Here is a 14,838-nt window from a genome sequence, read left to right as displayed (position 1 = left end):
TATAGGTCCGCGGGGTCGTTTAATATTAACGTTTTATATTATATTACGCATTTTATATTTTATATATTTATATTTATATTTAGGAATAAAATTGCAAATATAATTCGGGTTTTAAATTCCGGTTTAAAAAAATTTTTATAAATTTTGGTTTTATTAATTTTTAATATAAATAAATAATACCGAATAATAATATCGATAACGTTTCGTTTATTAAAACCCCGGGAAATAAGGTTTTTTATTAAGAATTGGCGTATTTAAATAATACGGTTTTTATTATTTATATATACGATAATTTTGGGAATTTAAAAGGCGGTTAATAAAATAATATCCGCGGTTAGGAAAAAAAAACGCCTATAATTATTGGCAAATAATTTACGTTCCAAACATTATATTATAATTTTTATATCGGGCCTATTAAAGGGAATACGGATAAATTATATTATTTTTTTATAATAAAATTAATCGAAAATATAAATTTTAACCTTTATTATAATAATTACGGTATATCCAAATATAGGTATAATTTTTGGTATAATTATACGAATTATACGTAATATAAAAAACGTTTTTTTAAAGTTTTTCCATTGTAAAATTATATAAAATTCGTTAATAATAAATAACGCGATACGTTAATAAAAAATAGAATTTCGTAAAAATTTAAAAAATCGGTAATTGGTAATTTGTTTTGGACCTAATAAAATATATATATATTCGTAAACAATATACGGATTTTAAAAATTATCGTATTATAAACGGTTAATTTTAATAATTGGCCCGGGGCATTTATATTTACGTTTATTATAAATTGGTCGATTAATTTGGGGTTGGCGGCGGAATACCGTTATATATTACGGAATTATTTTTTCCCTAATTTATTTAATAGGATTATTTGGATAATAATCGCGCTATTCCGAATAACGGATATGGTTTATAATATTAAATTTTTACCGTAACCCATTTTCGCGAATAATATAACGTTTATTATATAATAAAAAACGCGGTATATATAATTAATTTAATTGTAATAAAAGATTCGCGGGGGAATATTGGGTAATATTTATATATTTAAAAGGCGTATAACAATTAAAAAAATAAATTTATATTGGAATATTGGATTACCTAATATTTTGGTTTGTTTATATAATTCCGGAAAAATATTAATAATAGTTAAACCGTAATTCGAACCGGTGGCGAAATTGGGGTTATTTAAAATTACGTTAATTTGGTTTAAAAAAAAAGTATATACGGAAAAATATTTAGGTATAATATATATATAATTTCGTCGATATAACGAAAGGTTTGGGGGAATAATAATTTTTTTTTGGGGATTATACCGTAAATACGCTATTATATCGTTTTACAAATTAAAAATAATAAATCCCTTTATTTATTAATAAATATATTTATATATAAATATTAGTTTCGTTTTTACGATCTTTTATATATTAATTTTAAAGGGTTTTAAACGGTTAAGGCAAAATAGGGGGTTAATATCGATATTATTTAAGGTTTGGAAAAGGCCAACCTTTATTTGCGAATTAAAGGAAACCTATATTAAACTTTTAATTAAACGGGGGTATAGTAATTTTTTAAATTTTGGATAAAAGCCCTGCTAATTTTTATTTTTAACGATATATTTAATTATTTATATTATACGCCGTTGCGATATTATTACGGAGTAAAATTATTTAAAATACCGAAATTATTTCCATTTGCGACGAAAATAAACAAATTATCCTTAAATTTAAACCAAAATAATTTTTAATTAAATCTATAGGTATAAGCAAAACCACGAATTAAACCACGGTTTAATTAATGGAATTCGCGTTTAGGAATAAACCCTAAAATTAACGATAATCGACAAACTATCCTCAAATAATTTCAGGGTTTATCCCTAAACGCGAATTCCATTAATTAAGCTGTAGTTTAATTCGTGGCTTTGCTTGTACCTGTAAATCCAACCAAAAATTATTTTGGTTTAGGTTTAAGGATAATTTGTTTATTTTCGTCGCAAATAAAGGTAATTTCGCCAATTCGGCGACCGACATTCCGTTATAATTAATTAAATAAAAATCGTAAAAATAAACGGTTTGTACGTTGGATATAACAATTAACGAAATAATTAATAACGATTTAATTTATATTTTTAATCGTTATATTGGTCGAATTGGGATATGGGTGGCCTTAATTCGCAAATAAAGGTTGGGTTTTTAAAAAAAATTGGAATTTTTTAATTTTTTTTAATTATAATTTTATTTTTAAATATAATTTAAAAGTTTTTGCACGTGGGGGGTGGTATATACGTATATATTATATATATAAATTTTTATTAATATATTATATAATATAAAGTATTTAATATTCGAATAGGTAAAATATTAAATATTTTTAATATATTTTATAATTGAAACGGGTTTATAATTTTACCAATTTTAACGATATTAACACCAAAATTTCTACGATTAAATAACCGGTATAAACAAATGGCCGCGTTGAAATAATTTATAAATATTATTAAAATTACATATTTTATATATAAATTTAATAAAATTACATATTTTTACATTTTATTTTATATTTATTTTAATTTAAATAAAAAAATAAACGTTATTTTATTATTATATATAATTAAAATAAAAGTTTATTATATCGAATTTTCGTTTTATAAAACCTTTTATTTACAAATATATTAATTATTAAATATTTATATAAAATATTAAATTTAACGTATATTTATATAAATAATAAATTAACGAACGATAATTTGGAAAAATAAACTATATATAAGTGTTAATATAATTATAATTATTATTATATAAAAATAAAAGGTTTATATATATTATTATATATATATATATAAATTTTTAAATAAGGCGTTAAAAATAATAATATTATTATTTAATTTTATTTTTATTTGTATATAGTGTATATAAATATAAACTTTTTACTATTAAAAAGCCCCGACTTTAAGCTTTATACTGATATTTTTACTATATTTATACTATTTTTATTTAATTAAATATTCGTTAATAAAAAATACACAGTTAAAAAACTGTATCGCCGTTACGCATACAGTGCTTGCACAGTGCATATACTGTGCGATAACCTCCACTTGCGGCGATAATCGACAACATATCCTCAGACTAAAACGGGCGCGATCTTTTTGGCCAATTTGATTGGCCGAAAAGCCGTGTGGCTAAAAGGTACATGGAGCGCCCGGTCCACCCTGCAACGCAGGGGGGTCTAGTCTGAGCATTGAGACTAGTCCTCAAACTAGAACGGGCGCGATCTTTTCGGCCAATTTGATTGGTCGAAAAGCCGTGTGGCTGAAAGGTACATGGAGCGTCCGGTCCACCCTGCAACGCAGGGGGGTCTAGTCTGAGCATTGAGACTACCCTTGGGACGAACGAGGGCGGATGAAGCATAACAATCTTTAAAAGCTTGTTAGAAATAGATTGATACGACGAAGAACCTTTGAGTCGTGTTGCAAGTGCTGGCATCATCCATTGAACATGTACCACACTAAACAATACTACTATTTCTGTTTCGATCTCCTTACAATCAGCCCTATATGACTAACTTTGGACGTTGATGGCCATTTTTATTAGTAAAGACACACCACCTCGACTCGCAGTTATCCTTCCCACCATTTATTCAATCCCAGTTCTTGTACTCGACACTCCAATTGTCCTTGACAAGGCTTCCTTCAGAGGCAGGGTCAAGAAGTATCGCCCTGGCCTTTTCGTCGCCACGCATCTGCCACTGAAGATAGTTGATGGCTGCCTTGCCAAATTTACCACCATTGGTGGCCACATAAGTGCCACCGTGACCAGTGTCGAGGTTGGCCTTGTATGCCGGCAAGCCTGCGTTGAGTAGTTTGTAGTCTTTCTCGGACTGCAACAATCCAAGGGGGACAAGTCAGCTTTTCATCTTGCTCAGTCTTGGATGTGAGAGTCAGAGAATGGAAACGAAAAAGAAAAGAAAACAAAATGACACTAACCCCAGGATGGCCCATATCCTTTGGACCTCCAATGAACCACGCGACGGGGACTTTGATCTCCTGCAGGAGGTATCTCCTATTGTCCTGAAAGATGGCAATGTTGAACAACATGACCCGGTGGATGCGCGGGTCGTGATACGCCGTCGACATGGCCGACAGGCCGCCGCAGCTGTGCCCGGCCGTGATGATCTTGTCCCGATCGATCTTGGCATACTTGTCTGCTCCCCCTTTGAGCGCCCAGTCCACCGACGCCCGCAGGTCGCTGACGAGGCTCTGGCGTTGCTGCGCAACCGGTCCGTCAGCCGATATGACGTAGCCGTGGCTCGCAATCATGAGAAGCATGCTGCGGTACGTAGCGCCGCCGTCCATGGCGCAGCCGCCGTTGCCCCACGCGATGAAGGGCACCGAAACGTTGGCGGGCGGCGGCGTCGACAGCACGTACAGCGTGTGGCCAGGAAGCGAGGGGTCCGTAACCACCTTGGCCGGGTATGGGCCGTTGGCGGGGCCTGGGGCGCCGGCTCGGGGTACCTCGGTGCCTACGCCGCCGGGGAGGTTGAGGTTGGCCACGGCACTGCCGAGCTCGTTGAGCGGGATGCAGAATATGCCGCCGGATATGGTGTCGTCGCCCGTCGCGGGGAAGTAGCCTGGGCGTGGGGTGAATGGCGCCTGGCGAGATTCGAGCTTGGCGTTGGGGGAGGCGGTTGCGCTGCCTGCAATAGCGGCGGCGGCGGCGAGTATGCGCATGATGGAAGCCATTGCTGATACAAATATGGACAGACGGACGCAGTTGCTGGCTGGTGGCAGTTGGGGACCTGCCTTGGGTTGAACTCCATTTGTCAAGGGGACATGCCCGTCCTATTTATCACAGTCTTGGCCTCGAGATGGGTTTTCCTTGATATTCAATCATCCTTCATGGGCTCAGGGTACGGTTCCTCCGTGAATATTGAAGCCGGCACTCTTGGTCGGCATTGCATCAAGATCCGGTTGCCATTTTGGGATCGGGATGGGCGGTATCCCAAGGCACCATTTATGGGAATTTTATCATCAATGGCCGGGATAATCAGTACGGGTGTAATCTGGGAGTTGAAATAGCCGTGAGAGCTTTGATAGGTAGATGACCCTGGGTGGAAATATCAAAAGAAAATCTATTATTCTCTTTGGCTCGCCCTCATTACAGTAGATCAGATTGAAATCTCATCGTGCGTCTCTTGATTAACAAAGGGCTTGATTGTCATTGGTCGATCTTAGCCTATATAGTACTAGTAGCAACACATTTGGTCAGGATGTACCGCCGGCAGAGTGGGATGGCAGTTGAGTGCCGAGATCGGTGGGGTTTGAAGCGTTACAATGATGGACTTAGATAACCTGGTCTTATTTCATATACGAACTCGCCCAAATTGTCGTTTGTCATGAGTCTGTATAAGGTGTTTTGTGTCTACCCGGTGTTCAATCCTCTCAACTGAATTCTATAGATAACTAGGTTGGTTAATTAGCTCTATCTAGAACCCATGAGTACGGCTCACCGCCTTGAAAGAGCTTAGCTCATTTCACACCTTTAGCTTCGGCTGACTTTTTTGACCAACGACTTGCACTGTTCTGAAACAATCCCAGCTTTGCTTTCTCATGACTTGCCGATCGATTTCTTGCTTCCATGGTGAGGTGTTGAGCAGCTGCTGTCACAAAGATCGATTCGCCAAGCGTTTTGCTACCATCAACCAACACCACGCAAACGACAAACCTCAAGGGCCCTCACGATGGCATTTGATACAACGCTGTCAAAGCCAGTGCTTTGATGGAAGGTGGACTTGAAATTCAATTTCAAGCTTGCAAGTTGGCTCGCATCTCAACACCAACCAACCAACAAGTAATTCGCAAGCTGCAACCTTCCCCTCATTTTCCTCATGCTTTAGGATGAACAGTCACCTCAGCTAAGCAAGCTCCAACCCCACCTTCCAACCTGCGTCAAGCCCGTTTACGTTATCAAACACCATCGAAGCTCTCTCATCACTCCGCAGCCCAGCTTCTGCAATCCATCCAAGCCACCTGCCCATCTCTTCCCTGATCAGCACCGACGTCAGCCATTTTGAATCTTTATTTTCCTTTGTTTCTCTCGCGCCCCGCCCTGCCCCCGGCCACACCCGTCTCACTTTCACTCATTCACACAACTAGCTCAGTCACCGCGAGAGTGCACTCACTTTGCCGTAAAACTACCACAGCGACCCGCTCCCAGCCCCAAACCAGAAGCCATGGCAACCACCGAACACTGTGTTTTTTGCTTCGAGGCTCTCACGGCGCACTTTGAAGACCGCGAACCCCTCCCGCTCGCCAAGGTCGAAAAGTCGTGGGCCGCATACCTGGCCGCCTCCAACACCGCCGCAACCAAGCAGCCCCCCGCTGTGCGCCGCGTCGCGGATCTCTCCGCAGACCACTCTTCGGGTTCCTCGGCCGCCAGCAGCACCACGTCTCTGGCCGTGGACACGGCGGCCACCACGCCCGCCGGCCCCAGCGAGCTCTCGCTGACCTCGTCCTCGGCCGCCTCGGCGCCGCCGAAAGAATCCCCACTGTTTGTGACGTTGAACACGCTGCACCCGCGGCGCGGGTCCCAGCTGCGCGGATGCATTGGCACGTTCGAGCCGCAGCCGCTCGAGGAGGGCTTGGCGTCGTACGCGCTGACGTCGGCGCTTCACGACACGCGCTTCGACCCCGTGCGGGCTGCCGAGCTGCCCTCGCTCGAGGTCGCCGTCACGCTGCTGACTGACTTTGAGGACGCCGAAGACGCCGACGACTGGGTCCTCGGAACCCACGGCCTGCGCATCAGCTTCTACAACGCCGGCCGCCGCTACGGCGCAACCTACCTCCCAGACGTCGCCCCCGAGCAGGGCTGGACCAAGGAGGAGACCATCGTCAGCCTCATGCGCAAGGCCGGCTGGATGGGCCGCAAGGACAAATGGCGCGACGTCGACCTCAAGGTCGTCAGGTACCAGGGCAGGAAGGTCAGCTTGGAGTACACCGCCTACAAGGCCTGGAGGGACTGGGCGGATGAGAACCCCTCGGCGGCAACTGTTGCGTGAGTATCTCTGGCGATTTTTGTTGTCAAAGTTCTGCTTGTTCTGGGCTGGGAGCTGTTTGTGATATTTTATGGGCGCGCTGTAATTTGGGTTTCGATTTCGTTTTTATTTTCTTTTCTTTTCTTTCTCTACTGGTTTGGTTATCAGACATTAGGGAGTAGTGGAGTTCACGGTTTAATGGGCTAGACCATCTAGACAGAGCTGTTATTTCTGACGAAAGTAGCTTGGTCAGTTATAGGTGAGTATTTTTGTGAATTTGACTCGTACGAAATCTGTGCTGCGATCGAAATAGAACAAGTCTAGGATTTTTATACGTTGCCATCTAAAGTCTAATCCAGCAATGAGATTTGATTTGCACACCATCACAGCTTGCCAACGTCTCGATAGTAGGTACTGATCATGTCCAGAGACTTTGATTGACGCCATGCTGAACAAAACGCCCAGCCGTACAAACACGTGAAGTATTGCTCTTCTGGCTCCATGTACATTTGTGTATACCGACCATGCCGACTTTGAGAATAAATAAAGTAAAAAGAATTCAGCCCAAACCCCAAAACGCCCGACGTGGTAATAGTCCCGAGAATCTTATCAGATAGGAGTATTAGATGAAAAGACAAGAAAAAAAATAGACAAGAGACAAGAGACCACAGCAAATGAATCATGCTGAAAACATAACGGGGAAAAGAAAAAGTCGTCAAGCAAAGAACGCTCGCTGCACATGTAGAGACGACGAGTGCGAAATATGCACTATGAAGTCTGGATATCCTTTTGCCAAAAAAAAAAAAAAAACGCGACAAAGTGACCCGATCGCCAAGATCGGGTGAAAAATAAAAATAAAATAGAAAAGCCATGTGTCGTGATTCTCATCTCAGAGGGTCTCTCGGAGCCCGCCCATGTTGTTCCCCCCTGGGTCACCAACATCTCAACATCCTCCAAAATCCCTTGCCGCGCGCCCCAATCCTGGTGCCGTTGATATTGGGGCCTCTAACCCCGGGGCCCCGATGACCATGCCGCTCCTCTGCTATCGACTTCTCCGTGTCGCGCGACGGCAGCGGGCTCAGGGGCTTCGTCATGCCACGCTTGTCCATCCTGCCGCCGTCGTGATCCATGACGCCCATCTCGGCCAGGCGGCGGCTCTCGACAACGCGGCGAACGATGAGCGCAAAAGTCTCCTCAATGTTGACCTCGAGCCGGGCCGACGTCTCCATGAAGCCGCAGCCGCGGCGGCGCGCCCACTCGAGGCCCTGCGCCGCCGGCACCTGCCTGCTCTCCTGCAGATCGCACTTGTTGCCCGCCACGATCTTGACCGGCGGCACCGTCTTGGCGCCGCTCATGCCCATGCCTCCTGGCGAGCCGGGTAAGCTGATGCCGTCGTAGGCCAGGCTGCTGGGGCTGACGCCGGCGCGGGCGGCCCGCGCGGCGTTGTCTATCCTCGTCTCGGCCTCCATGTCGATCAGGTCGTTAAAGTAGCCGAGCGCATCGAGCGAGTCGACGGATGTGATGTCGTAGACCATGAGGAAGGCATCGGCGCCAAGGTTGCTGCTTGCCCACATGCCGCGGTACTCCTCCTGTCCCGCCGTGTCCGTGAGGGACAGGTGGTACGTGACGCCGTCTATGCGGCGCGTCACGCTGTAGCTGTCCTCTATCGTGGGGTCATATTCCGAGGTCCATTGGGAGCGGACTAGACGCAGCGTTATCGATGATTTGCCGCAGCCGCCGTCGCCGCATATGGTTATTGATATCGGAATCGGGGGCTGGTCGGTGGATGACATGGAGCGTGGATTTCGTTGTCGGGGCATCTTGCGAGGAGGGTTGTTGTTTTGGGTGTGGGTGTTTTTTTTTTTTTTCTTCTCCTTTTTTCTACCGTCTTCCTCCTGCAAGTGAGCCGCTACGTTGCCCCGACCGTACGTCTTCGCGTGCCCGTCCTACGCCTCCTGTTCGTGCTCCTCGTCGATCGGTTCGCACTCGGGAGTTTCAAAAGAAGGCGTTTGGGAGAGATGAAGACCACGCGTAGATAGGGTCTTGCTGGATTGTTATGGCAAAGAATTTCACGTCGGTATATGCCTTCTTTCTGCTAGGGCCAAGTGTGTTGCTCTGGTTTCAATATTCGATCACCCCGATATGCGTATGCGCCTCGACTTCGGGGCGAAAAATAATGGGCAAAAGACGCGTCGTCCGATGATGGTGTGCTTAATAGTGCGGAGGCTTATCGTGTTCGCGCAGTTTGGATGTTTTGATCGTGATGGTTGCTATATTTGGTGTCAAGTTGGAGAAGTTGCGCTGTGGGATAGTGTCTACGTTGTAGATTCCCAATTGCTTTTCCTTGGCTTCGGGATTTGATGAATGCGCCGAGCTATTAATATCAACCAGCTGCCGATTTTTTTTCCCTCTCTATTCCTTACCCCTTCCCCTCGTTGTCGGGTTTTGGTGCCTGTCCGTGCAGCTTTTAGGGTCAAAGGCCGCGCCGTTGGGCAGGCACACGCGCAAGAACAAGTTTATTTATTGGGGAGGCTAAAAGCCCAAGTACGTAGACGGGGCGGGGTTGTTCGCTAAGCTAGCCGTCAGTGGTGTCGGATTCGCGGCAAATCAAAGTGACAGAACAGCCCATCAAGCTAGGTTGATTCCCTGGTCTCCAAAGATATGACAATTACTACCGAGTAGTTAAAAAAAAAAAAAGGACCTAACGGCAAAATATCGGTATCGGTAATGGATTGCTTGATTGGTTGGTCGACTGACGTCCACAGGTCTGATCTAGAAACTCGGAAGATAGGCCTGGTGCCGTGTGTGTGTGGGTTCAAATATCAGAATGACTTGGTTGAAAATGTAACTCGGGCGTCATAAACGATTTTCAAGGTCCGCCTATGTGGGCAACGAGGGAGACTATGGAATCTCGGAACTCAGTACGGAACAGGGGGTATCCAGCTGTTTCTGGGGGTATTCCAGGGCGGGCTGAGAATTGAAGTGGATGTCGGAAACCTCACTTAGTGGCAGGGGTTGGGATGTGCTGAGAATGGAAGCTTTTTTAATGGGTGCCTATCGAGTTTTGACACCAGGCAGGGGGATCAACCAACCGGGAATTTTGACCCCCTACATATGTTACTTTTCCATCTGATTGCAATATAGCAGTAATTGGATCAAGATCCTGCCGTTGACTTTAGCAGACTAGATAAAGTAAATATCTACTATAGTAGGTAAGGTACCTTATTTTTACTTCTTTTTCTCACATTCGTGACTCATGACCGAACTTGACAAACCATGGTCTGGACACATTCAACGTCTGCACCTACCGTAGACGCCCAAGCTGCATCCAGCTTAGCTCCTCATGCATCAATTCACCCCTCGTCGGTCGCTCAACAAGGGAGATGCCTACCACGGTGCTTTCTTAGGATGGAGCCCATTTTTGACCCGGCGCAAAAAAAAAAAAAAAAAAAAAAAAAAGCATTCAATATTTAAATCATCTTAGCTACATGTTTCGCACCAGAACAACTTATTAATTGGTGAGCATTCACATTGGCCGAGTACGGACTCATTCGAATTTCGGAACCTTGCCCGGAGATAGGAATGCTCGTTCGTTGACCACCTATAGAGGCTGTCTTATATTTTTATCTGCTAGGGTCTCCCATGAATCAATCACACAACACACACACACACACAAAGCGAGAGAGAAGAAATGAAATCAAAAGAAATCAATTGAGGCAGATTGCATTTGTCAGTCCAAGCAACAAGAACCACAGGCTTACAGCACACGCAGTTTGTACTTTTATTTTTATTTCTGTTTAATTGCAGAAAGAAAAACTACCCCCAATTGAGGCAGGCCACTGAGACCAACCCATACTGAGGGGGGAAATGAGATATGTTACAGACATACTACGTAATAAAGTAGCTTCAATTTCATCAGCCAAGCCGCTGACGTCCAAGTTTGTTATTTATGGCGTACGGTAATACAGCGTGCGTATTTTGTCCATTCTACATCAAGGGCGTCCAGACTACTGTAGGAAACGAAAATATGGCAATGTGTCAGGGTGCAGAATTATATTGGGTTTGTTGAAGAAATTGGCCGATTAACATTTGCAGTAGGTATGCAGGTAGGTGGTGGTGTTTATGGCCTGGATTGTTAGTTTTGTCCCAACGTCTTTTCGATCAGATGCGGTACGTACCTTGTCCAAGCCAAATTTTTACGAAGTAAGGCGCGCATCGACCAACAAACAGACCAACCGTCCTCCACCTTGCCCTGTGTACTCGGCTGTCGCGCCCGTGGATGGATGTTCCTATACAGAGTTCTGTTTTAGTGGATTCGCATAGTGCAATTTGTACACCTAATCATCACTCATTTACTTCCGAGCACTCAAATAGAGTACGGGCGGGTACTTGGACCGAATAACGTTGCATTGCGCGGCAGCCCCCTAAATCAACGACTGCACATTGCATGCATGCGAAACCGGCGTTGCCTGACGGGAAATTAAGACTAGAATTGCGTGACTCAAGTAGTGCGCCATCGCCAAAATTCTATCGATATTTGAACTGATAATAACCCAACGTTCGACACTGAAAATCTTTCAAATATTGCAGCCCATGTCTAGTAAGTATGTCAAGCTGATATATTACTTACTCCTCAATCGTCGGCGAGCCAGCGACGGCGGCTCCTGGCCAGATCAGTAAGTGTCGCTGCCGCCGTCCTGGCACACAGGAAGGCATCCATCCCTAGGAGACCGAATCCTAGACCGGAGCGATCGGATGATTTCAATTGGAATGGATCTGTCGCCTCTGCAGCACGCAATCCATTTTTTGAATCCGCGGGGACACGACGGAAAAAAAAAGTTTTCTGGGTCTGCACTAGATCTAATCCATGCCAACGCGAGTTTTTTTCTGTCATATTCGTGTTTTTTTCTTTCTTTTCTCACGTCACTTCTTATTCTATCTGGCCTTTTTATGCTTTGTTACATAGATTTTATCCTTTAGAATTTGGGGGTTTTATATTGGTCGCCAACGATCGCCGATAGACTGATTTAGTCACAAAGGGTTATATTTGCTTTGCGCATGCGAATCGATACTTGTGCTGTGTAATCATGACGCAAAAGGTTCTTCCCGTCGTCAACAGGGCTGAAGAGGTTGCTACAGTAAGTATGTCTCACTCAGTCCGACTAATTGGGACGGTCAAAAGCCCCCGGACAAGAGAATTGCATACAGATATTGCCGTCTGGGCTTCGGATTTGTAGATGGGTCCAGGGGTAGAAGACCACTAAGCAGCCACCCATCTACCCAAGACTACTACTCCATCCTTGCTTTCATTAACAAATTCCGGTCGTAAACCATCAAGGCTTGCTTCAAAAAAGCCCATCTGGCTAACATGGATAACTCACACTCGATAGCTCATTGATGCTGTCAAGTCACTGATAGTACCATTCATCAGGGCCGCCGATGAAGCTGCCGCGTTAAAGGTCGATGGCGGAGCCGCCTTAGTGGCCACGGGCTCTGCGCGAAACTCACTAGTGGAGTCACTTGAGCCCAAAGACCTCGTATCACGCCTTGCATTCTCACTTCCGGAGAAGGAGGGGCATGGAAGGGAAGGCCTGCTGGACATAATCCATCAGATCCTGAGGTACAGCGTTAACACTTGGGATCAGGGCTTCCTGGACAAGCTATATGCCAGTACCAATGCCGTGAGCTGCAGGCCCCTCCCAAGAGCTTCCGCCCCTATTGATAGCTGTCAAATTGACTGATAATTATCTTGACAGGTTGGTGTGGTCTCCGAACTGCTCTTGTCAGTTCTCAACACCAATGTAAGTGTCCCCACAGCTCACAATCTTAGATTGAGCAATATCATGTGCTTACCTTACTCTTCGACTAGCTCCATGTATTCCAAGTCTCGCCTGCGCTTACTATCATTGAAAAAACCACGGCGCGTACCTTTGCAGCGCTCTTTGGGCTCAACGGACCCAACGTCGGTGGTGTGACAATCTCTGGCGGGAGCGCCTCAAACATGACCTCGATTATCATTGCACGGAACACGCTGTTCCCAGACAGCAAGGTTCAGGGCAACGGCAACCATAGGTTTGTACTGTTCACAAGCGCACACGGCCACTATTCGGTCGAGAAGGCAGCCCAGGCGTGCGGGATGGGGTCGTCAAACGTTGCAGCCGTCGCAGTCGACGAGCAAGGGCGTATGATACCCTCAGCGCTGCGAGATGAGATCACCAAGGCCAAGTCCGAGGGGAAAACCCCGCTGTATGTCAACGCCACCGCCGGAACCACCGTCCTGGGATCCTTTGACCCGTTCGAGGAGATCTCGGCAATCTGCAAGGAGTTCGGCTTGTGGATGCACGTAGACGGCAGCTGGGGCGGGTCCGTAGCCTTTTCAGCCCGGCAGAGGCGGGACAAGCTCGCCGGAGTGCATCTAGCCGACTCCATTACGGTCAACCCGCACAAGATGCTGAACGTACCAGTCACCTGCTCGTTCCTCCTGGGGCCCGACATGCGTGTGTTCCACCGGGCAAACACGCTCCCCGCGGGCTACCTCTTCCACAACGGTGCCTGCGGCGACGGGCAAGACCCGGACAAGCCGGCCGAGTTCTGGGACCTCGCCGACCTGACGCTGCAGTGCGGGCGCAGGGGCGACAGCCTCAAGCTGGCGCTGTCGTGGATATATCACGGCGCCGCGGGGCTTGAGCGCCAGGTCGACGGGGCGTTCGAGGTGGCGACGCACCTGGCCACGCTGGTCGAGCGCCACCCGGACCTTGAGCTGCTTTCGACCAACCCGCCGCCGTGCCTGCAGGTGTGCTTCTACTACACGCCCGGAGGGGTCGGTGCGGCATCGGTCGGCGCGGCAGAGAACACGCGGCGGACGAGGGCGATGGCGAAGCTGTTGATCAACAGAGGATTCATGGTCGATTACGCTCCCGGCGAGCACGGCAGCTTCTTCAGGGTTGTAGTAAACTGTCAGACGTTGAAGGGCACTGTGGAGGGGCTGGTCAGGGGCATCGAAGCCGTTGGCCAGGAGGTGGTGGTCTAAGTAGCCAGGGACCACTTGGCTATAGCCTTATCGAAATGCTGATTGGTACATGAAAAGGGCGGGAATTTAGGAAGGAGATGTATATCGATCGAATGAAGATGGGGGTTGTTGGTTAAACTCTTTATTTTCTTTTGTGATACTGGCGTTGACTTGAAAGTTATAGATCGATCACGTCCCGGTTTCCGGAATGGAAAAAGAAACAAACAAATGCAATGAAAAGAAATCTTCACCGCACATCAACTGAAGCTGCCCACTTGATAGGTTAAGACATCAGAGTTAAAAATTTGATCAATATTTGGTGGTGCTCCACCAATTCATGCCAATATGAAAAGTACCTACCTAGCTACCCGGACGAGGCTCCCACACACACACACACAACACTGCTGCTCGATGCCCAGCAACCATTCGCCTCTCCAAGTGGAGATTCTGATTGTTTTGAATTGGTGGAATATTTGCTCAGTCGGCTATCAATCTTTCGATCGCTACAAGGTCTTTGAAACAATACGAGGGGAAATGCATTCCTATTGACCCCCATTCCCTAGAAACTATACGAGATTTTTAAGTAATGCAGAATGAAATGCATGCAAAATGTGCTTCTTCAACCAAAAGTGCCACACCTTACCCTGTCCTCAGTCTTGGCACCAGAAAGACTTGGATAAGAATCAAGTCCTGATCCCTACTGTCTTTGCCTTGGGAGGGTTTCATTTGCCAATGTGACTAAATAAACACGACTTCCCGTCCTGCGATGCCTGCCTTTTTGG

The 14,838-nt window shown here is 45.6% G+C and overlaps 4 protein-coding genes across 4 annotated transcripts; 2 read left to right on the top strand and 2 right to left on the bottom strand.

Annotated features, from left to right (window-relative positions):
* Positions 1-3,513: 3,513 nt before the first annotated feature.
* PgNI_07078 (uncharacterized protein) lies at positions 3,514-5,072 on the bottom strand. The gene is made up of 2 exons (XM_031127095.1): positions 4,001-5,072; positions 3,514-3,894 (listed from the first exon to the last, which is right to left on the bottom strand). The coding sequence occupies exons 1-2, from the start codon at positions 4,754-4,756 to the stop codon at positions 3,655-3,657; spliced, it is 996 nt and encodes a 331-aa protein (XP_030981081.1). The 5' UTR covers positions 4,757-5,072; the 3' UTR covers positions 3,514-3,654.
* Positions 5,073-6,246: 1,174 nt separating this feature from the next.
* PgNI_07077 (uncharacterized protein) lies at positions 6,247-7,071 on the top strand (the record flags this gene model as incomplete). Its single annotated transcript, XM_031127094.1, has 1 exon — positions 6,247-7,071. The coding sequence occupies one exon, from the start codon at positions 6,247-6,249 to the stop codon at positions 7,069-7,071; it is 825 nt and encodes a 274-aa protein (XP_030981076.1).
* Positions 7,072-7,979: 908 nt separating this feature from the next.
* PgNI_07076 (uncharacterized protein) lies at positions 7,980-8,867 on the bottom strand (the record flags this gene model as incomplete). Its single annotated transcript, XM_031127093.1, has 1 exon — positions 7,980-8,867. One exon carries the CDS (start codon positions 8,865-8,867, stop codon positions 7,980-7,982), a length of 888 nt encoding a protein of 295 aa, XP_030981478.1.
* A 2,700-nt stretch (positions 8,868-11,567) lies between these two features.
* On the top strand, positions 11,568-14,077 carry PgNI_07075 (uncharacterized protein; the record flags this gene model as incomplete). Its single annotated transcript, XM_031127092.1, has 4 exons — positions 11,568-12,185; positions 12,438-12,728; positions 12,804-12,848; positions 12,917-14,077. Exons 1-4 carry the CDS (start codon positions 12,135-12,137, stop codon positions 14,075-14,077), a joined length of 1,548 nt encoding a protein of 515 aa, XP_030980571.1. The 5' UTR covers positions 11,568-12,134.
* Between the last annotated feature and the right edge of the window lie 761 nt (positions 14,078-14,838).

The sequence above is a fragment of the Pyricularia grisea genome (genome assembly GCF_004355905.1).
Source record: "Pyricularia grisea strain NI907 chromosome Unknown Pyricularia_grisea_NI907_Scaffold_4, whole genome shotgun sequence".
In the NCBI taxonomy this organism is placed as follows: Eukaryota; Fungi; Ascomycota; class Sordariomycetes; order Magnaporthales; family Pyriculariaceae; genus Pyricularia; species Pyricularia grisea.
Note: the sequence above shows the minus strand (reverse complement) of the source record. Positions and strands in the feature narration are given on the sequence as shown.

What these genes read in the sequence shown, in the direction of transcription:
- PgNI_07078 (XM_031127095.1), bottom strand. Translation starts at nt 4,756, where the DNA reads ATGGCTTCCATCATGCGCATACTCGCCGCCGCCGCCGCTATTGCAGGC. An exon ending in AGGATATGGGCCATCCTGGG is followed by an intron (nt 3,895 to 4,000) that starts GTTAGTGTCATT and finishes GGATTGTTGCAG; the next exon opens with TCCGAGAAAGACTACAAACT.